At 46.8% G+C, this 25,592-nt stretch overlaps 1 protein-coding gene across 2 annotated transcripts in view; it reads left to right on the top strand.

The window, feature by feature from the left end:
• The window catches only part of LOC137439454 (uncharacterized), a 400,511-nt gene that overhangs the window by 13,224 nt on the left and 361,695 nt on the right, over positions 1-25,592 (top strand). The window contains exons 1-2 of one of the 2 annotated variants that reach the window (XM_078768561.1): positions 720-2,176; positions 14,448-14,570. In XM_078768561.1, the coding sequence (XP_078624687.1) occupies positions 2,061-2,176; positions 14,448-14,570 (239 nt within the window). In that variant the 5' untranslated portion in view covers positions 720-2,060. Of the gene's footprint in view, positions 1-719; positions 2,177-14,447; positions 14,571-25,592 lie in introns of those variants that run through there. The other variant, XM_078768562.1, reaches the window with a different exon arrangement.

Below are 25,592 nucleotides of genomic sequence, written 5' to 3'. Positions count from 1 at the left end.
TACAAAAGGTACAACCCCCAACTCAACGTCCCTTGTTTTGTTTTTCTGCTGCCAGACGGTGACGTCACAGCCTTTCTTCCCACGCGAACTTTGAAATAGATTGAAAGTTCCGCGGAAAAGCCGATTTTTGGAAGATCCTGCGGATTGTAAATGTTACAGCCATTTGTTAACGAAAATCAATAAACGGTTCTAAATATAATAACATCGACTAAATCGGAATCCTCGGGTCCAGGGGGCGTGGACCCTGCAGTGTCTGGACACGCTGAATATCGTCCTCTCTGGACATGCATTGCCTCTCCTGGAAAACGTCACAATTCAAAGCTCATGAACTACAATTATTATTTTCAATCATCTGGGATTTTAAAGGTCAGAGATTCCAATGAAGTGTTTGTACGAATCTGTAATTTGCTGCCATGTTGTAGATCATTGGGAGCTCCCGCGCACCATCTTCCACCAACCCCCCCCCCCCCCCCCACCCCCACCCCCCTGACCCCAAACACTTGGTTTTTACCCAAAATCATGGATGTAATGGCGTTGACGATAAATTGGAGTATGCAAGGTCCCACACCTGGGAAAGGGACTCCACTCGCTGTGTGCGTGTCGGGTGGGGCGCACACAGCACGGATGGCTTCCTTTAGGGGTTCGGATTCCTCCCGCGCAAAGTTTGCAAACGCTGTGTGCCATGTGACGTCATTATGGGGGTCGGGGACCGTGGGAGTAGTGCTGGAATTGATAGACGCGATGCCGTCCTGAGTTGGGGGTGCACAAGGTGCACGAGGCCCTTGGCGAGCTCTCTGAACGCCCCCGCAGCACGCGCGAGACGGCAGGAGCGCGGAGCACGTTTTAGCGGAGTTACGTTTACCGTGAGTTTGACACGAGCACCATCCCGGAATACCGCACCTACTCGGCATCCTACACCTACCCAGCAATCCCGCACTGACCCGGAATCCTGCACCTATCCGGGAATCCCGCACTGACCCGGAATCCTGCACCTAGTCGGGAATCTTTCATATACCCGGGAATCCCGCACCTATCCGGGAATCCCGCACCTACCCGGGAGTCTTGCATCTACCCAGGAATTCCGCACCATTCCGGAATCCCGCACCATTCCGGAATCCCGCACCATCCCGGAATCCCACACCATCCCGGGAATCTTGCATCTACACAGGAATTCCGCACCATCCCGGAATCCCGCACCATCCCGGGATACCGCACCATCCCGGGAATCTTGCATCTACCCAGGAATTCCGCACCTACCCGGGAATCCCGCACCTACTCGGCATCCTACACCTACCCGGGAATCTTGCATCTACCCAGGAATCCCGCACTGACCCGGAATCCTGCACCTACTCGGGAATCTTGCACCTACCCAGGAATCCCGCACTGACCCGGAATCCCGCACCTACTCGGCATCCTACACCTACCCGGGAATCTTGCACCTACCCAGGAATCCCGCACTGACCCGGAATCCTGCACCTACTCGGGAATCTTGCACCTACCCAGGAATCCCGCACTGACCCGGAATCCTGCACCTACTCGGGAATCTTGCACCTACCCAGGAATTCCGCACTGACCTGGAATCCTGCACCTACTCGGGAATCTTGCATCTACCCAGGAATCCCGCACTGACCCGGAATCCTGCACCTAACCAGGAATCCCGCACTGACCAGGGAATCCCGCACCTACTCGGGAATCTTGCACCTACCCAGGAATCCCGCACTGACCAGGAATCCCGCACCTACTCGGGAATCTTACACCTACCCAGGAATCCCGCACTGACCCAGAATCCTGCACCGACTCGGGAATCTTGCATATACCCGGGAATCCCGCACCTATCTGGGAATCGCGCATCAACCCAGGAGGCGCACAACTATCCGGGATTCCCGCATCTACCCCGGAGTCGCACACCTACCCGTGAATCCCGCACCACCAGGCATCCCACATCTACCCGGGAATCCCGCACCGACTCGGCATTCGACACCTACCCGACATCCCACACCTATCCAGGAATCCCACATCTACTCGAGAATCCCGCAGCTACCCGGGAATCCCTCGCAGGGATGTTGTTCCGCACGCTTCTGCTGCTTGTCATGCTCGCACAATGGTTGCGCCCCGGCCTCGGTCTTCGCTTTCGCCTCACCACGGACAACGGGAAGATCCCTCAGTCTCGGTCCAGGTGAGATCGCACCTTGCTCACCCACGCCGAGTAGGTTCCCATGAGGTCCGGGCACATTTCCATTGTACATTTTATCACCGTGCGATCTGTGGGACACTTCAGTCAGTTTGTGACGTCGTCTTTCGTCATGTCGTTACAGAAGAGAAAGCTGTGGATTTGTTTTTGTTTACATTTTAAAAAATACATCAACATTACAAATAAACATTTAGACGTGGTCATCATGTCGTGTGCGTACATATCATGGGCAGACAGACTGGCAGGACGTCCAGGTAGGTAGAGGCAGCATGCATGTGCATGGGCATACAGGTGGATTGGTGTGATTAGTTGTTTTGTGATCACATGGGTTAGTCCATTTACTAATGAGGGGTTGTTTTGTGATCACATGGGTTAGTCCAATTACTAATGAGGGGTTGTTTTGTGATCACACGGGTTAGTCCATTTACTAATGAGGGGTTGTTTTGTTATCACACGGGTTAGTCCATTTACTAATGAGGGATTGTTTTGTTATCACACGGGTTAGTCCATTCACTAATGAGTGGTTGTTTTGTTATCACACGGGTTAGTCCATTCACTAATGAGGGGTTGTTTTGTTATCACACGGGTTAGTCCATTCACTAATGAGTGGTTGTTTTGTTATCACACGGGTTAGTCCATTCACTAATAAGTGGTTGTTTTGTTATCACACGGGTTAGTCCATTGACTAATGAGGAGTTGTTTGGTGATCACAAGGGTTAGTCCATTTACTAATGACAGGTTGTTTTGTTATCACACGGGTTAGTCCATTTACTAATGAGGGATTGTTTTGTGATGACACAGGTTCGTCCATTCACTAATGAGGGGTTGTTTTGTTATCACACGGGTTAGTCCATTCACTAATGAGTGGTTGTTTTGTTATCACACGGGTTAGTCCATTGACTAATGAGGAGTTGTTTGGTGATCACAAGGGTTAGTCCATTTACTAATGACAGGTTGTTTTGTTATCACACGGGTTAGTCCATTTACTAATGAGTTGTTCGGTGATCACACGGGTTAGTCCATTTACTAATGAGGAGTTGTTTGGTGATCACACGGGTTAGTCCATTTACTAATGACGAGTTGTTTGGTGATCACAAGGGTTAGTCCATTTACTAATGAGGAGTTGTTTGGTGATCACAAGGGTTAGTCCATTTACTAATGAGGAGTTGTTTGGTGATCACACGGGTTAGTCCATTTACTAATGACGAGTTGTTTGGTGATCACAAGGGTTAGTCCATTTACTAATGACGAGTTGTTTTGTGATCACATGGGTTAGTCCATTTACTAATGAGGGGTTGTTTTGTGATCACAAGGGTTAGTCCATTTACTAATGACGAGTTGTTTTGTGATCACACGGGTTAGTCCATTGACTAATGAGGAGTTGTTTGGTGATCACAAGGGTTAGTCCATTTACTAATGACGAGTTGTTTTGTGATCACATGGGTTAGTCCATTTACTAATGAGGGGTTGTTTTGTGATCACACGGGTTAGTCCATTTACTAATGAGGAGTTGTTTGGTGATCACACGGGTTAGTCCATTGACTAATGAGGGGTTGTTTTGTGATCACACGGGTTAGTCCATTTACTAATGAGGGGTTGTTTTGTGATCACACGGATTAGTCCATTTACTAATGACAGGTTGTTTTGTGATCACACGGGTTAGTCCATTTACTAAAGAGGGGTTGTTTTGTGATCACACGGGCTAGTCCATTTACTAATGAGGAGTTGTTTGGTGATCACACGGGTTAGTCCATTTACTAATGAGGGGTTGTTTTGTGATCACACGGGTTAGTCCATTTACTAATGAGGAGTTGTTTGGTGATCACACGGGTTAGTCCATTTACTAATGAGGGGTTGTTTTGTGATCACACGGGTTAGTCCATTTACTAATGAGGGATTGTTTTGTGATCACATGGGTTAGTCCATTTACTAATGAGGGGTTGTTTTGTGATCGCACGGGTTAGTCCATTTACTAATGAGGATTGTTTTGTGATCACATGGCTTAGTCCATTTACTAATGAGGAGTTGTTTGGTGATCACACGGGTTAGTACATTTGCTAATGAGGGATTGTTTTGTGACCACATGGGTTAGTCCATTTACTAATGAGGGTTTGTTTTGTGATCACACGGGTGAGTCCATTTACTAATGAGGGGTTGTTTTGTGATCACACGGGTTAGTCCATTTACTAATGAGGAGTTGTTTGGTGATCACACGGGTTAGTACATTTGCTAATGAGGGATTGTTTTGTGACAACATGGGTTAGTCCATTTACTAATGAGGGGTTGTTTTGTGATCGCACGGGTTAGTCCATTTACTAATAAGGGTTGTTTTGTGATCACATGGGTTAGTCCATTTACTAATGAGGGGTTGTTTTGTGATCACACGGGTTAGTCCATTTACTAATGAGGTGTTGTTTTGTGATCACACGGGTTAGTACATTTGCTAATGAGGGATTGTTTTGTGACCACATGGGTTAGTCCATTTACTAATGAGGGGTTGTTTTGTGATCGCACGGGTTAGTCCATTTACTAATAAGGGTTGTTTTGTGACCACATGGGTTAGTCCATTTACTAATGAGGGGTTGTTTTGTGATCACATGGGTTAGTCCATTTACTAATAAGGGTTGTTTTGTGATAGCACGGGTTAGTACATTTACTAATGAGGATTGTTTTGTGATCACACGGGTTAGTCCATTTACTAATGAGGAGTTGTTTGGTGATCACACGGGTTAGTACATTTGCTAATGAGGGATTGTTTTGTGACCACATGGGTTAGTCCATTTACTAATGAGGGGTTGTTTTGTGATCGCATGGGTTAGTCCATTTACTAATAAGGGTTGTTTTGTGATCACATGGGTTAGTCCATTTACTAATGAGGGGTTGTTTTGTGATCACACGGGTTAGTCCATTTACTAATGAGGGGTTGTTTTGTGATCACACGTGTTATGGATTCGTCACTTCCGTTGTTGTGGTTCTCATCCACTGTAGACATTTTTGATTCCATGTTCTGTTATTGTTGTCGTTTAAGGGAAATAGAGATTACTATTTTCAAAAGGTAAAAAAGTTAATGTTTTAAATGAAACCGGAACCGGACGACGACGAAGATGAAGAGGAGGAAGAGAAGGCGGAGCGAGTGAGTCGGACAAGAAGCCGAGCTGCTTCAAGGTCCTGAGCGAACGTTGGCGAACGAGGGTCACGTGTGAGCTTTGGGTTTCCTGGGAAAGGGATTACTGCGACGGAGTTGTTGTCGCTGTGACAGATAGACCTGCGTGGCGGGTTTTGCGGTTGATTCCGAGGAGAACCATCGGAGTGCTGTTATGCCACGAGAACGGGCTGTTGGCCATTTTTGCCTCGCGCAGGATTTGCGCTTCGCTCAAGATTTTTCACCTCGCTTCGATCATTTTCGCCGCATTCAGACATGATCTGGTGTGTGTGTGTAACGTGGCTTTTGAGGGGGAAATCTGCGGTTCGCCGATTGGGAGCCGTGGAACGTCCATACCGGAGGGTGTGATTTCCCAGTCACCTTTGCGCAGCTTTGGCAGCGTGACTGTGACTGTCATCTGAACGGGATTCTGGTCTCGATTTGACATCGTTCTGACGATCACTGGAGCGGATCGACTTTGGCTTGATGCCGGAATAGAGACATTGGGAATGTTCTTCTTTTCGCTCACTTGTAGCACAGTGAGTTATATTGTACGAACCTGATGGTACTATCATAGGAAATATATTGTTACGGGTCGCGGACAGATGTTATATTGACCGAGCGGTGGTGTATTACCGCGACCTAACAGGATCCCCGACCCACCCGATTCCACCCAAACGTTGGCCGGATCGCACCGCAGCTAGTCAATAGGGAAAAGACAAAGGCGACACGGATGTGAAGAAGAAGAAGAAGACAAAAAGGTTGGAAATACTACTGAATTTATTTACTATTTACACACATAAGCAAAAAGGAGCAATCAAGTTTATTTACAACACATAAGACGCAGGTGACACAGTGCAAATACTAGCTTACCTACAGACTTAATTAACCCAGGACAGAACAAACAGAACAAACTCACGTACACAAGAAGGATGGAATGGCAGGAGGTGGATGGCTGGAGGGAGAGGAAAGGTCCAAGGTGGTCCTGCAGCACAACCGGCGTGTTTAGCAGCCGCCGTTCAGGCCCCCACGCTGCTGTTGTGGCTGCTGTGGACGTCGCGTGCTTTGCCAGGCCTTGTCCGACTCGTCTGGTCCAAACCCTCACTCTTTCTTGGTCCACTCACTCTTTACCACCGACTCCTCACCGCAACCAACGCAACCAACTGACCACCACCACCGACTCCTCATCGCAACCAACGCAACCAACTGACCACTGACTCCACTGACTGACTCCTCACGACTCTCCCCTGGCAACCGACTCACTTGCTTCTTGCGTGCGCGCCTTTTATAGCGCCTCCGGCGATTAAGCCGCCGGCCTTTTGGACACGCCCATCGGGGTGCTCACCTCGGCCCTGGTTGGTCGCGCGACCCTCTGGCTCCGCCCTTGATGACGACGGGCGGGCACGCCTTTCTTCTCCGATTCGAGCACATGTTCAATGGCGGTTATTGGAGGGGAGGTAATTCGGCAATCGAGGCCCGGCAATGACGGAAGGGGGTGTAAAAGGAAATGGAGATTTTGGGGATGGGAAGGAAAGGGGAACTATTCTCTTTCACTGGTGCAATGGAGTACTTCAATTAATGGGAGACACAGCCTTACTCTAAAACACAGAATAAGAGATAACTATCAACAGGGGTATTCTATTACTTGGCTGACGTGTATGCTTGTGGACTAATTATGGGATGCCCTTTCACCTTTACACAGCTCCGGAGGTAGGGGGGCGCAGAATAAACAATAATAATAATAATACAGCACACAATCAAAAAAATACTGTCCTCATCTCCGCAACACTGCACCCTCCTCCTCTTAGGCACATCCCAGGCCTACAACTTTTATTTTTAGTGTGACACGTAGGTGTAGTTCCCTCTAATTTTAACCTGACCCTGAGTGCGACAGTTTTAAAACATAAATAAATGTGTCCCGCTGCTCCATTGCACCCTGCCTAACAGACTTACGCCCACAGTTAACCGAATTGCGGAATGGTCTTCAAACTATACACTGACGGTGGGAAGCATTATTTACAATGACGCTATTTTTATTTACAAAACTAACCCAGGACCTGTGATTGTTCTTTCTGGGGGGGAGACAGTCTGCTCTGCATCGACGCACCATGAAAGCACCCAAAAACGCACCAATACAAGCACCCTCAAGCACCAATCGGTGCAGTCACCATTGTTCATCAATAAAAATAAACCAACAACCCCTAACCCTGCAGGTGATCTCTTGCTCTTCGGCTCCCTCTGCTGGTTATTATTATTTGGTCTTCCAGATGTTGTCATTCTTTTGCTTTGCTTACTGGCGGCCTATTTGTATTAAAACTTGCACCCAATGTGTCCTTTTTATTTATTTTATTTATGGCCCACAGGGCCGACTCGTGTGGTTCACCTGTGGGGCATCGGTGCCCTGTGGCCAAGGTCCGCCAGCAAGATTTCGGGCCCTCATGGCCGGTTCCAGCAGAGGGGCCATGCCCCAACCCATGGGGTCCATAAGTGGTGCTCGGCCACAGGCATGTGGTCCATAATGTGGTGCATCGATGCAGACAGCTGGTTCTGGGAATTTCGGGCGCACAATGGAGGACTCACGCACGCTCCCCTCGGCACCCAATGGCGCACAGGTCATGTGGGAGACAAAAGGGGAAAGAAAAATGAGCGAGGGGTAAGGTCACAAGGGTACACATCAATAAGGCAATGCAAGGCGAAATGCGTACGGAGAGCGAAGTGAGAAAGCTCGTCCCTACCGTACGTCACCCCCCTGTCACCTACACTACCCTTGCCCTTACCCCATATGTACAAAATCTACCCATTTACAAATTCGTCACTACTGTCACGTCTTCCCCATATTTCCCCTATACCAAATTCGTCTCCACAATCCCTCTACTTCAAAATTTGCCATCACCAAATTCATCATCAATCCTCATAAGGAGGAAGAGATGGAACATCAAGCACAATGTCACACCCACGTCATGATGCGTCTCACAATCCAAACATTTGCATCAATGAAAAATAATAAAACATGGCATGGTGTGGAGTTCCTGTCACCTCAGGTGAGTGGATGCAGATGGTGCGAGGAGACTTCATCCTAACTACTTTCTAAATGACATTAACACACTTTACACTACCCGGGGTCTTTCCCCGCCAATCCATTGGCCAACTTACACTATGGGTTCTAAAAACCAATTCCCATTGACCAAACTGTGGTGCTTCTTAATTTGGGGTCTCACTCCCCCGATTCATCTCCCGGTGCCTTCGCACAATTTCTGGGCTGCGACGTGTAGCTCTCCCAGCAGGTCTACCCACCTGCACACCTCCACCACTGCAGTTGCCACCCGAGCTTACCTAGCTCCTCACCCTAACCTAACTAACTGGGGAAGGCCCTCTCCTGGCTCTGTCACCCCACTGGTGCCCTCTGGCACTGGGCTACCCGGGTCCGTCCTCCGGATCCTCGGGCCCCATCCACAACAACTACTACCGGCTCCCAGAGCCCACCTGCGGCCTCACCTGGCCGACATCCTCACAGTGGTGGAGTGCCCAAACCAACTACACACACTAACAGGCTACACGCCCAGCCATTTTCACAACACTAATGCACCCATCCAAAGACCATTCTTTCACCCGCACCACAGATGCCAATATCCAACCACAATTTACCTGTTCCCTCTACCTAACACTTACACTACCCGCCCCGGGTATCCGTGATGGGGGTCCACTCTTCCCCCATTCACACCTTCGCACCATCCACTCCACTCCACAATTTCCACCATACTCACTCCACGACCATCCATTCCAATACTCCATTTATTCCACACTACCATTCTCCATACCTGCTGTTGCACACCTGTGCCCTCACACCTGGTGCCACCTGCACCCTCCTTTCTTCCTGGACCATTTGGTCATCACAATACACATCATCATCACTCACTCATACACTGCTCCATACACCTGTTCAGTTGCACACCTGTGCAATCACACCTGTTCAATCCTCACACACACGGCATCATCTCAGCTAACTACTCCCCTCTGAAACTTGCGCTTCCCAGTCGTCCCTTTAAACTATTGCGCTCCCACGTCATTATCATCCACACTAAACTACCTGCGTCCCCACTACAGGTATCAGTCACTAACTAATCTTAACGTCACCTAATGTCATCTTCGCTAGATCCCTAACAATATAACCTAACCCACCCGGGCTAGTTTTCACTGCCATAAACCCCATAAGCTATAGCGCATTTGCCCCACCCTGTGAGGGATGGTGGATTTGCCATCCCACCACATCGGGGGTCTCTCTATCAATTTTGCTCGTCCAAATTCCAACCAATTCAAAAAATTTCCATTTACTGCCAATTCTACCCACTATTATAAATTTCGTATCAAATCACTACCATCATCATCACAGTCCGCTATATCCTAGCCTCGGTGCGTCGTGACATCATTAAACTCGGTTCGTAAAGCCGAGCAATGAATTCGGGTTGTTTTGGTTGCCTGCAGGTTGAATCCATCCGGCTTTCGGTTCAAGGGAGGTGGTTTGGTTGGACCGAGGCTCCACGCACCATCTCGGCGCGGCACCTTGCGGTCCCGGGCCCGATGGCTCAATCTCCCCCGGTCGGAACCCCGTCCCCACGAGGGGGCACCGTTCCGCCTCCTCCCACTCGCCCTTGAACCGGACCGGTCGCCTCGCCCGACAAAGCCCGGACTCGACCGTGCGGGGCGGGGCCAAGCCCGAATCGGCAACGACGCTTCGAAGAGAAGCGACGCAGCATCGACCCGCGCCGGGCCTCGCACCCAACAAAGCACCCCTCGCACCGAGTGCTCGCATCGGCTATCCGTCGCCCTAACCGCTAACCCGGTTACCGTCGATGCTTCACTTGCATGCTTACAAGCATACGCTACCCCTTTCACCCTCACAAAACCCGGCGTTCCAACGCCGTCCGTACCTTCCACCAACGCTCTCCCTGTTACACACCACACCTCTCGCGCACACCTCGGTCCACACCTCTCCTCCGTTACGTCCTCCGTAACACTCACCATGGGCGTGCACTCTTGCGTCCACCCACTAACGCGCTCAGATGGGCTCTCCCACACCCGCGCCACAACCAACTCAGGTGCGCTTCCTCGCACACGTTCCACCACCACCTTACTCTCCGTGTCACACTTCGTACACCCCGACGTGCATTCTCGCTCGCACTCGGTTTCACACTCGCGCTCCGATGTGCCCTCTCGCACCTGCGCCATCACCAACTCACTATTCGTGTCACACTCCGTACACCCCGACGTGCATTCTCGCTCGCACTCGGTTTCACTCCCACACCTTATAGCACACCCACTCGCCGACGCACACTTTTTTCTCCCACGCGTGCCATTTCCACTCACACGGGACCCTTCACCAACGCCCGGATGCTTCCTCGATCCCAAGCGCGCGACAATTCTTTTGTCGCTAAACATCCTCTTACAAAATCTCCCAGCACAATACACAACAGCACGACTCACCTGGGGGATCCTTTTCTCCACGCGAACCTGTAAACTTCCATTTGGATTAGCGAGTACATCATCATGATTTGAGCAGGGACTTTGTACATTTTCCATTTCTCCCTGCAATTTCCGGGCTTCCTCCGTCATCTCTTCAATTTCAATGCCCACTTCCGCTTTTTCTTTACTCACCTCGACGACCGTTGGCTTTAATAAAACACCCTCCTCTACCTCAGCGGTCGCCGGCTTTTCCAAACCCCGTGTCGCGATTTCTACCCCCGTCATTGTACCCGTGCTTTCCTCTGCTTCGCTCAACCAGCGCTTTTCGACCCGCTTTACCTCGTCGTGCACCCGTGGGACCCTTTCGCCCAACTTGCGGTCTCTGTCCCTCTGCTCCTCCCTTGCTTCATATGCGACTCTGTCCCTCGCCAGTCCCTCATTTACTTCTTTGGCCCGGTCATTTATTCCCTCCAATTTTCCCCGATCACACCTTGTTTTGTCTATCATGGCATCCATTTTTGCATTCATCTGGATTAGCAATAGTTTAATGCTCACCCAGTCTTGCACAGGGACCCCGGCTTGTAGCAACCAAAGGTTCGAATCCACCGGCGGCGCTGCTACGGTCGCGGGCGCTGTAGTCATGTGCGAGGCGCCATTTTGCGCGCCTGATACCCCCTCAACCACATTGCCAATGTTCTCCTCTCTTTCATCCAAATACATTTCCCCGAGGTCCTGGGTCGATTCTACCCCGTCTATCTCTAGCTCACCCACCGGCATCCCGTCGCCTTGACCAGCCATGGCGCGATTTCAAAATTCGGGTTTTGCTTTAAAACAACACAAATTTCCAGCAGCTCCAAATTTTGACCAAATTTTTTTCTAGATGTTTTTTTTAAAAAATTTGGTTCGGGCATCGAATCTCACTCCCAGACACCAATTGTTACGGGTCGCGGACAGATGTTATATTGACCGAGCGGTGGTGTATTACCGTGACCTAACAGGATCCCCGACTCACCCGATTCCACCCAAACGTTGGCCGGATCGCACCGCAGCTAGTCAATAGGGAAAAGACAAAGGCGACACGGATGTGAAGAAGAAGAAGAAGACAAAAAGGTTGGAAATACTACTGAATTTATTTACTATTTACACACATAAGCAAAAAGGAGCAATCAAGTTTATTTACAACACATAAGACGCAGGTGACACAGTGCAAATACTAGCTTACCTACAGACTTAATTAACCCAGGACAGAACAAACAGAACAAACTCACGTACACAAGAAGGATGGAATGGCAGGAGGTGGATGGCTGGAGGGAGAGGAAAGGTCCAAGGGGGTCCTGCAGCACAACCGGCGCGTTTAGCAGCCGCCGTTCAGGCCCCCACGCTGCTGTTGTGGCTGCTGTGGACGTCGCGTGCTTTGCCAGGCCTTGTCCGACTCGTCTGGTCCAAACCCTCACTCTTTCTTGGTCCACTCACTCTTTACCACCGACTCCTCACCGCAACCAACGCAACCAACTGACCACCACCACCGACTCCTCACCGCAACCAATGCAACCAACTGACCACCGACTCCACTGATTGACTCCTCACGACTCTCCCCTGGCAACCGACTCACTTGCTTCTTGCGTGCGCGCCTTTTATAGCGCCTCCGGCGATTAAGCCGCCGGCCTTTTGGACACGCCCATCGGGGTGCTCACCTCGGCCCTGGTTGGTCGCGCGACCCTCTGGCTCCGCCCTTGATGACGACGGGCGGGCACGCCTTTCTTCTCCGATTCGAGCACATGTTCAATGGCGGTTATTGGAGGGGAGGTAATTCGGCAATCGAGGCCCGGCAATGACGGAAGGGGGTGTAAAAGGAAATGGAGATTTTGGGGATGGGAAGGAAAGGGGAACTATTCTCTTTCACTGGTGCAATGGAGTACTTCAATTAATGGGAGACACAGCCTTACTCTAAAACACAGAATAAGAGATAACTATCAACAGGGGTATTCTATTACTTGGCTGACGTGTATGCTTGTGGACTAATTATGGGATGCCCTTTCACCTTTACACAGCTCCGGAGGTAGGGGGGCGCAGAATAAACAATAATAATAATAATACAGCACACAATCAAAAAAATACTGTCCTCATCTCCGCAACACTGCACCCTCCTCCTCTTAGGCACATCCCAGGGTGTGATTTCCCAGTCACCTTTGCGCAGCTTTGGCAGCGTGACTGTGACTGTCATCTGAACGGGATTCTGGTCTCGATTTGACATTGTTCTGATGATCACTGGAACGGATCGACTTTGGCTTGATGCCGGAATAGAGACATTGGGAATGTTCTTCTTTTCGCTCACTTGGAGCACAGTGAGTTATATTGTACGAACCTGATGGTACCATCATAGGAAATATATATTGGTTGTACAATTGATTACTATTGTTGTTGTACTGTTATTCTTGTGATCTTAATACAATACTTGTTTGTTGGTAACAATTGGTGTGGTTTCACCATTGATCTTGGATGTACAGAAGAACACATCTTTCTGCCGTGACTCCTCTCAGGCCTCGGAGGTACACCGTGACCGGGGTTTGGGGAGGAGCACGTAACACACGGGTTAGTCCATTTACTAATGAGTGGTTGTTTTGTGATCACACGGGTTAGTCCATTTACTAATGAGGGGTTGTTTTGTGATCACACGGGTTAGTCCATTTTCTAATGAGGGATTGTTTTGTGATCACACGGGTTAGTCCATTTACTAATGAGGGGTTGTTTTGTGATCACACAGGTTAGTCCATTTACTAATGAGGGATTGATTTGTGATCACACGGGTTAGTCCATTTGCTAATGAGGGGTTGTTTTGTGATCACATGGGTTAGTCCATTTACTAATGAGGGTGTTGTTTTGTGATCACACGGGTTGGTCCATTTACTAATGAGGGGTTGTTTTGTGATCACACAGGTTCGTCCATTTACTAATGAGGGATTGTTTTGTGACCACATGGGTTAGTCCATTTACTAATGAGGGATTGTTTTGTGATCACCTGGGTTAGTCCATTTACTAATGAGGGGTTCTTTTGTGATCACATGGGTTAGTCCATTTACTAATGAGGGGTTGTTTTGTGATCACATGGGTTAGTCCATTTACTAATGAGGGGTTGTTTTGTGATCACACGGGTTAATCCATTTACTAATGAGGGATTGTTTTGTGATCACATGGGTTAGTCCATTTACTCATGATGGATTGTTTTGTGATCGCAGGTTTTGTTTTAATCGAGGCTATGATGTATGCTTGTGAAATGCCATGTTGATGGAGGCCATTGATAAGCCTGCCATCCTGCATTGAGCCTGCTTCTCCACCCCTCGGGCCTTTGTACAGAAGTGGCAACGATAGCATTGCGTTGCAGGTCATTCATTTTGCTTTGAAATCAATCAAAGCTCGAATTTTTAAAACCCCGACCTTGCTACAGTCCCTTGCATATAAGGCCAATGAGGATATCTATTTATTAAGTACTTGATGTTGATTTCAGGCAAAGCTCAGCGTCGCCATCGTTTTCTTCATTACGTGTGGTTTTCCTGTGAATGAGAACGAGATTCTGGTAAAAATCCCGATGCTTTTGATTTATTGTGTTTGATGTATCCTGATTTCTCATGCTCATGAACCGTGTGTGCATGCCAGGAATTGGTGTGCTTACACGATGTCGCACACCGTGAGCTGCCAGGTGCGGAACGGCACAGCGAGCTACGCTCAGAAGCTCTACCAGGCCTGCCGCTGGCCCCTGCGCTGTTCACAGCTCATCAGGTGTGGTTCCTTCATGTTCACATCTCATCATGTGTGGTTCCTTCATGTTCACAGCTCATCAGGTGTGGTTCCTTCATGTTCACAGCTCATCAGGTGTGGTTCCTTCATGTTCACAGCTCATCAGGTGTGGTTCCTTCATGTTCATAGCTCATCAGGTGTGGTTCCTTCATGTTCACAGGTCAACAGGTGTGGTTCCTTCATGTTCACAGCTGATCAGGTGTCGTTCCTTCATGTTCACAGGTCAACAGGTGTGGTTCCTTCATGTTCACAGCTCAGCAGGTGTGGTTTTTTCATGTTCACAGCTCATCATCAGGTGTGGTTCCTTCATGTTCACAGCTCAGCAGGTGTGGTTCCTTGTTAATGTACATGGAAGTCGAACATGTGGAACTTTTTTTAAATAACGTGTGTATGTATGTATGTATCAGTATGTATAATGTATATGTATATATAATGTTATGGCTGTTGGACTATCCCTGTTGTCTTTTCTACCCCCGTTAATTCACCCCAGATCCACTTTTTGGAAATTCCGACACTCTTTACTGGAAGTCCTAGCAGTGTCCATGTGTTTTATACCTCTCCCACCCCCCCCCCCCTTCCCATGCCTCCTCCCTCCCCCCCACCTCCAAGCCCTTTTCCTCCCACAGATCTCCTGATGTCCCTACTCTCAAATGTTGTACTTGTGTGCTTCTCTCTCTCTTCCCATCTTGTCTCCCGCTCCCTTTATTATGTCTTATGTGTCCGTTTTTTTTGTCTTTAATGTTAGCTCTTACACGAGCCTCGATCTTGTATACAAAAAAAAAAAATCCCTGTTGCCTGGAACGAATCCTGGCGAATCGTGTTCATGCGGTCACGGTGCCTGACTGATCACGTGTATCACACCATGCTAAGTGGGACAACCGAGCCGGTACATGCACCACGCTGATTCGGTGCCGCACACCTCATCTCCAATAACAACCAAATGGAGTCGTTATGAGCGCTAACCACCCTTGTCCAATTTCTCCTTTAACGGACCGCAGTCCGTGGGCTGAGTAGGGTTTACATGCACCCCCCCCCCCCCCCACAACTTAACTTCCCGGGTATGTCCATGTACCCCCCACCCCAGGGGTTAGGAAAAACCATGTTAACAGAAAAAAAACTCATTCCCAAGGTACCTCCCACGCATATTTTGATGTTACCCCCCCCCTGTGTCGGTGATTTCCGAAAATTAGGGGTAGGCGAAATTCAAATGGCCATACCTTTTTACCTCGTCATCCTATGGTTGCATATGACCCCTCAGAATGTTTGTCCTGGGACACTCTTTACAATGATATGTGTTATATGCAAATGAGGTCACTAATGAGGTCACCAGAGGTCAAACTATGACGTAATTTGGGGGTTGCTCAAAATCCATGACCTTGAAAGTTAAAAATGACCTGAGGTAGGCAAGAAATTGGTAAAGGAATGTTTTATTATGCCTTTTTGATAGTACATATATCAAGACAGTTTATGGAAAAAACAGCTTCGAAAAATTCCAAGTATTGACTGGTTGGCGGTCGTTTGAATTTAGAGAACGAATTCGAAAAATGACCAAAATTTGTTCTTTCAACCTCCAAAGCATCAATACTTGGTTTTGATGACAAAGATTTGCTAAATGGGTTCAAAGGTGGTATCATAACATAATATTCCAAAACTGGCTATAATCTGACATTCAAGGTCAGATTATCAAGGACAAAGGTCAACTGGGTGCATAATTTTCTTTCAAGGAAAGTCATTGATGGCCTTGATCAGTTCTTGTGTCCTTGTCAGTCCTTGTCCGTGTCCAAGATCAGTCCTTGTGTTTCTTCCCCGTCTCTGCATCTGGTGCCATGTCAGCCATGCTGTAGGTCGCTTGCAAGTACTCAGCCCTTTCTTTTGAAGTCCGTGCCCATCTCTGGTACGCCCCATAATTAGTCGAGATGCCAGATATCCCTGCTCCACTTCCACCACCTCCCCTGGATTTCGCGTTTTTCATGAATGTCTCTTCAATAGTCTTGTCGACTGCACATCTATTCCCTGGTATGAATGATCGAGCTACACGTATTGCCCCCCGTTTCAACAAGTCCGTTGCTCCAGGATGAGACCTCTCGATATTTGCGATGAAAAGAGCAAAGAATGTCAAGTACCTAGCGTAGTTCTGACCATCGAAACTAAAGAAAAGATCAGGCATCAAGCCAAGACATTCACCATAGAGAACGAAGTCATTTGTCTTCACTGCCTCAAGTAATGCCAGGGCCAACCACACACGATCTATGTAGGACATCCATAGCTTAGCAGTTTTGCCAAGTTCACCTTGCCTTACACCATCACGAAACTTGAGGTAGTCTTCTATGTAAGATCTGAGGACTGTATCCTGCAAAACTGCTGCTTCAGTTTTGCTCCCCACTGACTGAATCAGTTCCATGATCAGATGCTTTGATTCCTGTGGACTTCCGTCAAAGGGCAATTTCTCGCCTCGGCCATCAAGGAAACGTACGAGCAGTAGGCGTTCCAACGACTCCACCAACACCTTGTGACAGTGAATAGACCATCCGTAGTTCTTACCAGATATCACACCACTGATCGATCCTGGTGAAGACAGACCAGCTTCTAGTAGAATGTCGGACAATCCTGTACCTTTCATCATCTTGCCAATCATCTTTAGGTAAGCGCAGACCAGATGGAACGTCCCAATCATTACTATGTGGTTTTCATAGTATGTTGGGCTGTTCCAGATCAATGGATAGGCTTTCTTACACACACCTAAGTCAAAAGTTGTTATCACATAGTTCTGGCCAACCTCCTTGCTTCCCTCTTCCGAGTATCGCAGACACTCCTTCACGGCTCTGTTATCAGTTATAGGGTGGGGAATCACCGGGTAATATTCAACTGTACTCAGGTTGCATGGAGTCTCCCCAGTAAGCGAAATGTACCCACCCCATCCAGGTATACGCTGCTGAACTGTTCCTGCATGCAGCCGGATAAGGAGCCAAAGTAGGTTTTTAACCATTGCGTTCTGATAGGCCTCCTTGCCACCATCTACATCTGAATCGACGACCTCGTAGCCAGGGCTTCGTCTCCGGCCTAGGTAACAATCACCTAACTCGACATCCATTGGTTCCGTCAATGTACGTTGTCCCGTCCTCTGGATCGAAGGTATTGGAGGCTTAACCCCGCCTGGGGATTCTCCTGGTGCAGTCACCAGCTCTTGTAACATGATCCCATGAGACCTATGAATGGACCCTGCACCAGAAATGTCATTTATGAATTCATCATAGTTGTCAAAATCTGAGTGGAACGTAGAAGGACAGGACGGGTTGCGTATGATTGACACAGGTAGTAATGAAGATGTTGTCTGCACAGCTACAGCTATTGCAGTTTAAACTTCTAGCAAGAATGAATAGTTTTCTGAATGTCCAAGTTTGTTCATCAATTTTACGAGTTCTGCGCTGCGGAATAGATGGTGCAGGGTCATTCCAAGCAGAACATGCTTTGGAAGTTTCCACCGACCATGGGTATACAGCCCTGCATACGTCTTGCCCCAATGAATTAGCGAGTCGGTTTACCCTAACAGACTCAACATCTTCATTCCCTGAAAGAAGACACTTCAGAAAGTTCTCTAGAGTTTTTGGCAATATTACAATTTGGCAATACCTGTACAATTGGAACTGCAATCAGAACAACCCAAATTCATCCGGAGATCAAGTGCTTTTATAAGGTTGTCAGAAAGCACGGGGGTGTAAATACAAAGAAAGCAATAACAACCAGTAACCATGAATACTCCTTAACCACCCCTCTACCCTGCATGCCCATCAAACCAACCAACCGACAAACTTATCTAACTTAACGGGCGCAGTCATTCCATGACAGATAGACAATGGTGAGGGATGGACAAGGCAAAAAATACCCCAGCTTTGCCGGACAGGACACAGCAGGACCTTGATGAGGGGAAAACCCCACAGCCTCGTGTGCCCAAGTGAGGTTCCAGGTTCACCCTGCCCCCACTTTGCTAGTTGCACCCGCCTTTATAGAGTCCACCCCCACTCTCAGCCACGCTACACTTCGCCCCTCCTCTCTCGGCCACCATTGGCCAGTAGCCCAGTTTAATGGATCAAGGCACCACCCACCAACTTGTCACACAAATGCTCCTGAAGATCGAAGTGGCGCCGCAATGTTTTTCCGCACAAACTCATGTCTGATGGCCTAACTGCTAACAGGTCGCTTTGATCCTTCAGACTGGGAACACCACCGACCTTTCACTCATTTATGACCTTCTGGGTTTAATGTGTGAACTGATTGATTAAGCTGAGTTGCCACATCAAGAGTCATGAGTTAACATATAGTTGTATTGCTGTATGAGACGTTTGTTCTTATTTAATTTGGGGATTCTAACGGAAGTCATGAAGTGTAACATTTAATTAATATTATTATGCTTAAGGTATGTTAGTCCATTACGGATTTTGAGATATTTCTTACACCGTTACCCTTCTGTCCCCTGTCACATGTTTGTTTCACCCTTAAAACAACACAAAGGGCACAACTGTCTTTATTTATTTTCTGCAGTGATGCCCTCTGGGCCACCGATGCACTCAGTTGTGGTGCCCTGAGGTCGACACGTAACAATATAATTATGTATAACTAGATGGTATTCATAGAATGCTTACCCTGCGCGGTCAACTTGTTGTGAGCCAACTCTTCTGTTTTTGAATATATTTTTCTTTGATCCAATATGGCTGCCAGACCACGTGAGCGATGACATTATAAGTTTATATTCTCTAATATAATTGTTGCATAGATCACGCTCAATACATTTCAAACTATCAGACTAACCGTTGTCCCTGTTGAATTGTGATGTCATAATTATGGCACCAATGACGTCATCGTTAACAACACCTATTCCCCATATGGAGTTCTTTACAATGAGCCATGTGTCAATTTTTTCCATGCAGCGGTTGTGGAGATGTAGAGGTGCAACATTTTTCGGTTTTTCCAAGATGGCGCCTGTACCACATGACCTATGACGTTATCATTATCATTAAAATATTCTGAAGGAGGAGGCGCTCCTGTGGTGAAAATTTCGTGCCCATCAGACCAACAGTTGCTGAATTTTTTAAAAGAATGATCGGATGGATAAGTGTGGTATGTGTCGAATTATGACGTCATAACTAAGGCACCGATGACATCATCATTAACATATCTTATTCCCCATGGGGAGTAGTTGACAAAGAGCCAGGTCTCAATTTTTTCCATGGAGTGGTTTCAGAGATATAGAGGTGTGAAGTTTTTTCCAAGATGGCGGCTGTACCACGTGACCTATGACGTCATAATCATTAAAATATTCTACAGGAGGAGGCGCTTCTATGGTGAAAATGTCATGTCAATCGGACCAATGGTTGCCAAGAAAATGAATTTTTTTAATGCAGACACGTACGGCACACGGCACACGGCACACGTACGCAGATGAATCTTAACCCCGCTTTTCACTTCGCGAGCGCAGCAACATACCCACTCAAGGCCTTAACACTGAGGTGTTATAATAAATCTTTGTAAAGCAATATTTTTAATAACGCACATGTGTAAACACTGTGGTCATTAAATTTGTGTTGTTGACAACAAAGCACTCCACACAACCTCAACATACGATCTTCATAATACATATTACTCGGTCACTCCTGGGAAAAAAACCCCAGTCAGTGTATGAGCACAAGACCTGATCGAGGCATGAAGGCCAATTATCTGGTTTTATCTGGGGTCAATTTTTTAAAATCCAAACACAGCCCTTGATCTTCCTCTGGAGGAAAAAGGAGGCCATGCAAAGTTTGGTTGAACTGGTTCCTGCAGGGTCTGAATGCATAAACGAACAAACAAACAAATTTTCTTGTTTATACAAGCATATTCTATTATTGTAGGTGCATGTGTATTTATTCCATAGACATCAGTAGTAAAAGGCAAGCCTACAGTTTATGGAAATATATTGTTACGGTCCGCGGATTAGGATGTTATGTTTACCGAGCGGAGGTATAACCGCGGCCGAACAGTTGTTCCCCGACTAAACCCGATTTACCCAAACGTTGGCCGTATCACGCCACCGCTATTCAATCGGGAAAAGACTAAGACAACGAATGCAAGAAAAGGAAGACGAAGGCAAAGAAAGGTTTGAAATACGATTACTATTTATTACTATTTACAGGCTCAAAGTAACCAAGGAGAAGGAAAGATAATAAAATAATATACAGAAGCTTTTAGAGACACAGGGAAAATACTAGCTTACCTAACAGGCTTAATTACTACCCAGGACTGAACAAATGAAGACACAGACTCACGCGGGGAATTGCTGAGTGGATTGGCTGGAAGGAGGTGTGTGGCTGGAGGGGGAGGACGGCACGGAGCTGGCTGGAGCTTGATCCCGCACGGGACGTCGGGCTGGACCTCGACGGCCGCTGATGCCACCGAGCCTGTCGTGTGCGCGGGGTCACGGGTCGGAGCTGCTTGGTGGAGCCGACGCGCTGGTGGGGGGTCTGGCGTGGCGGGTTCTCTTCTCTCTCTTTCTTGGTCCAACCACTCTTTCTCCACCGACAACTCAACGCAACCACTCAACGCAACCACTGACCACCCCTGACGACCAACTCAGCTCTTGTCATGGACCTCTCTATGCGCTCTGCTCTGACGACCCAGCTCTTTCCTTTGTACCTCACCACGCAGCTCAGCTCAGCCTTTCAGCTCATCTCTTGGACTAATCTCCTTGACTCCTTTCTCATGGGTTATATATAGCCCCACCCTTGAACCTTTGCGAACCTCCCCGATCGCTCTTCCTCCGCCCTCTCAAACCAAACCCCTCGTGCTTGGTTGGTTGTTCGGGGCCGGGCCACTCCTCCCCTCTCTGACGAGGTGGGGACCTGCCTTTCTTCCCCAACCCTGCCTCGTGGCCAATGGTGGTTGAAGAAAACCGCCCAAAATGCAGTTGGCCATTGAAATGAAATGAAATGAAAGGGGATCTACTCTTATTTCACTTGGTGCAATGGAGTATTTAAATTAATGGGAGACACAGCCTTACCCTAAGACACATAATAAGATATAAGCTACTGAACAAGGGTTTTATCGGGTCCTGCAATGTGGTGTTTATGGAATAACTACCGAGACGCCCTTTGACCTTTACACTACGGAGGTATTTACAAGGATCATGACATTTACAAAGGGTGATCTTTACAACAATTTACCCTACAACAACAAAAAAAAACAAGCCATTCTCATATCCACAACAATATTGAGAAGTGACATTTCTGTCCACATTTATACTCAGATGACTGAGAAAAAGGGAGTCGGATGAGGTCATGGCGGGATCTATTGTGAACAGTAACAGCACTATGGTTGTGCACATTGTTGGATTGTTTTGTCTATTCAGTTCTACTGCTATGTCTGTTACTTTAATGTTTGCTGATGTATTGTGTATTGTTGTGCCCTTGAACGGATTTATTACTGGGAGCAGTTTGTCACATTGTCGCATCTGCAATTTAAATAGTTGTGTGTATAGTTGTTACCTCCACCACCAAAGGTGGATGGAGGTTGTGTTTTAACCCCTGTCTGTGTGTCTGTCTGTTTGTTTGTGAACAAAATATCTCAAAATGTTGTGGATGTGTTCGGACGAAATTTGGCAGAGATGTAGTGTATGTGACGAGGACGAAATGATTCGATTTTGGTGAAGATCCGGATTCTGATCCGGCTAATAGAATTTTTAAGTGATTCTTCACCATTGGGAGATCGGGCCAAAAACTATATATAGCAGGATATCTCAAAAAGTTGTCGACGGATTTGGCCGAAACCTGGTGCACCGGTTGGGTGTCTGACGAGGACGATTTGATTCGATTTTGGTTAAGATCAAAATATGGATTCGGATATGAGAATTATTTAATTTTTTAATTGATTCTTCACCATTGGGAGATAGGGCCAAAAACGATACATAGCAGGTATCTCAAAAAGTTATGGATGCATTTGGACGAAACTTGTTGGACAGGTTGTGTGTGTGACGAGGAAGAATCGATTCCATTTTGGTGAATATCCGGATCCGGATTCAGCTAGTAGAATTTTAAAGTGATTCTTCACCATTGAGTGATCTGGCCAACCAGGCCGTTCTCTCCCGAGTGCCGTTCTAGTTGACACTGTTATGCCTATTGTTGGATTGTGGAAGTCCCACAATGTGTGGACACCGAGACTGCAGGAAATGCCAGTGCGCCAGCCGTGGACGGACATACCATCTGCTCCAAATAACCGATAGAAATATAATGGGGAGTGAAGCCCCTACTAGTACAGGCCTGGAACTCATTGCTATGCAAACATTTCATCAAAATAATTGTGGCTTTCCCATTCGCTCATGTTTGGAGGGAATGAAACACGAATCAGGTTCGGTATCTCGGCATACCTGGTGTGCCCACATTACAGCCGGACTCTGCACATCACTGATCTCTAGTTTTGCTGTCTTCTGGAGGAATTCATATTTGACATGCTGCCATGGCGAGCAGGGACTTGGTGAATGGCATGGCATTGGATGGGTACCCACAATGTAATCCTCTACAAAAAAAAGTCATATTTTCCTCTTGAGAAAAATAATACTTTAATCGGCGAAAATTTGTTGACACAGAAACTCATCTAACTTGAGCTATTTGAGAAATCCCCAAAAAGTAAGAACAACTTTTTCAAAATATTTGGTGTTCCCATCGAAGCACTTTCCTCCTGATGTGGGATCCTACATTAAATTCCCCTATATTGATGATTTGTTTGTTGTCTATTCATCTCCTTGTGGTTCTTTGAAAGTTACACTGATGTCCTTGTGTGTGTGTGCGTGTGCATGGGCATGTGCGTGTCAGCATTCGCACACACAGCGAGCGACCTCTGTCTGGCTGTATCTTGTATGCATTCTTAAACCGCTGGACGGAAGGAGTTGAAACTTGTGGTGTACCCAGGAAGATTTTACGTGCTTAATAGAACATTCATACATAAGCCCCATTTGTTTTGGCTTCAGTGGTGATGCAAATTTTCTGTGTATCGTTTTCTGTTTCTGTGTAAATGTGTATCGTGCAGCACTGTTCCTGGAAGGTGTGGGTATTACAAGTCATAATACAATAAAATATGTCTATGCTCTGCATGAAAACAATAGACATCAGAAATTATCATGATCATTATTCGAGGTGTTTGCTTGTTTGATTGTTATGCACTCCTGCACTGCTGAACTGAATTACTGAAAAACTGCAGCTTGTATTCGGGGCACATGACAAATATTTTAGGGAGATGGGACTGTAACGCCCAACTTATGTTTTAGCATTAAAGTGTGGGAATTATTATACGAAGTACAATACTATATAGTAATACCTCGCTTAGCGCTCAAGACGTGGTTCCTGGAAAAGAGTAGTAATTGGAAATGTGTTAAAAGGGGTTCCCAAGATTGTATTGTATTGTATTGTATTGTATTGTATTGTATTGTATTGTATTGTATTGTATTGTATTGTATTGGGATTGTTCCCTCATATTGTTAAAATGGGTTCCATTACCATTGTTTATCGGGAGATGCATTCCCAAAAGCTTTCTTACTCATGAGTGGGAAATGAGCACTGGGGTAGCGGTAATAGCATTAATAATAATACCGATGGTAAACATTATTCTATAAATAACTAGAGCAATGCGACTGTGTCGCCAATATGCCTCAGCATAGTCGCACACCAGGTAGATGCCCTCCTTCACTGTCCTAAAAATAAACAAGTTTGATTAAAATCCCTTCGGCTGTTTTCAAGTATCACATTTTTACCCGACATGACAGGTTTCACATCGATCGGTGAAGAGGTTTCAGAGAAGGGATTTTTTTATTTAATATCGGCTTTCCAGCTAATATGGCTGCCACACCACATGACATATGACCTTTAAAAAGGTACACTCTGCATATGTATGGGTAGGAGATCACGTTTGTGAAGTTTCGTGTTGATCGGATAGGTTCGTTTTTCTATCCAAGATGGTTGCCAAACCACGTGACCTACAACATCATCATTTTCTAACTGTATGCACCAATGGTGTTAGATAACATTTGTAAAATTTCGCATCGATAAGGTAAGCGGTTTCAGAGATATAATTATTTAATATTTTCCTTCAATCCAATATGGCTGCCACACCATGTGACCAACGATGTAATAAATTTCATATTTCAATACAAATGGGTCATAGATCATGTGCACGCAGTTACATATTTTTAGGATAAGGAATTTGATTAAAATATTTTTGGCTGGTATACCACTTCACGGATGATGTCATCAGTATCAGGATTTTGTTCCCTATTGGGAGTACTTTACAATGTGGCAAGTTTCAAATTTTTCTATTCAGCGCTTTTCGAGAATTTTTTAAAAATTATTTGCGTGTATTCCAAGATGGCTGCCATACCACGTAACCTATGACGTCACTTATCATAACATTCTGCATGGGTGTCACTCCTATCCTGAAAGTTTCATCTCAATTGGATATGTGGTTGCTGAGAAAAACGATGTTTAGCCCGTATGGACGTATGTACATACAGACGTACGGACGGAAGGACAACTGGAAAACATAATGCCTCTGCCGATGAAGTTGCCGGAGGCATTATGTTTTCAGGTTGTCCGTCCATCTGTCCATCCGTCCTGCTGTCTGTCTGTCCGTCTGCCCGTTCATGATAGATTTCGTTACTGCGATAACTTGAGAACTGCTGAAGGGATCTTGGTCAAACTTGGTGCAGGTATGTATAATGACGGAGAGATTAACCAGATTTTGGGTCAAGAATTTTTGGGTCATTATTCCTAGAAGTGTTCATTTGCTTTATACCGTGTACTCCTCCTCCCCCCAGTCCTCCCCCTTCCACAGATCTACCGACGTCCCTGTTCTCTACTGTTGTTGTGCTTGTGTGCTTCCCTCTCCCTCCCCCTCTTGTCTCCCGCTCCTTTCATTGTATGTTTTATGTGTCTGTGCACGTTTTCATGTTCAATGTGTTGGCTGTTACACGAGCCTCGATTCTGTATA

This window comes from Myxine glutinosa, chromosome 14 (genome assembly GCF_964187855.1).
Source record: "Myxine glutinosa chromosome 14, kmMyxGlut1.1, whole genome shotgun sequence".
Taxonomy (NCBI): domain Eukaryota; kingdom Metazoa; phylum Chordata; class Myxini; order Myxiniformes; family Myxinidae; genus Myxine; species Myxine glutinosa.
This window is presented reverse-complemented; position numbering and strand designations above follow the sequence as displayed.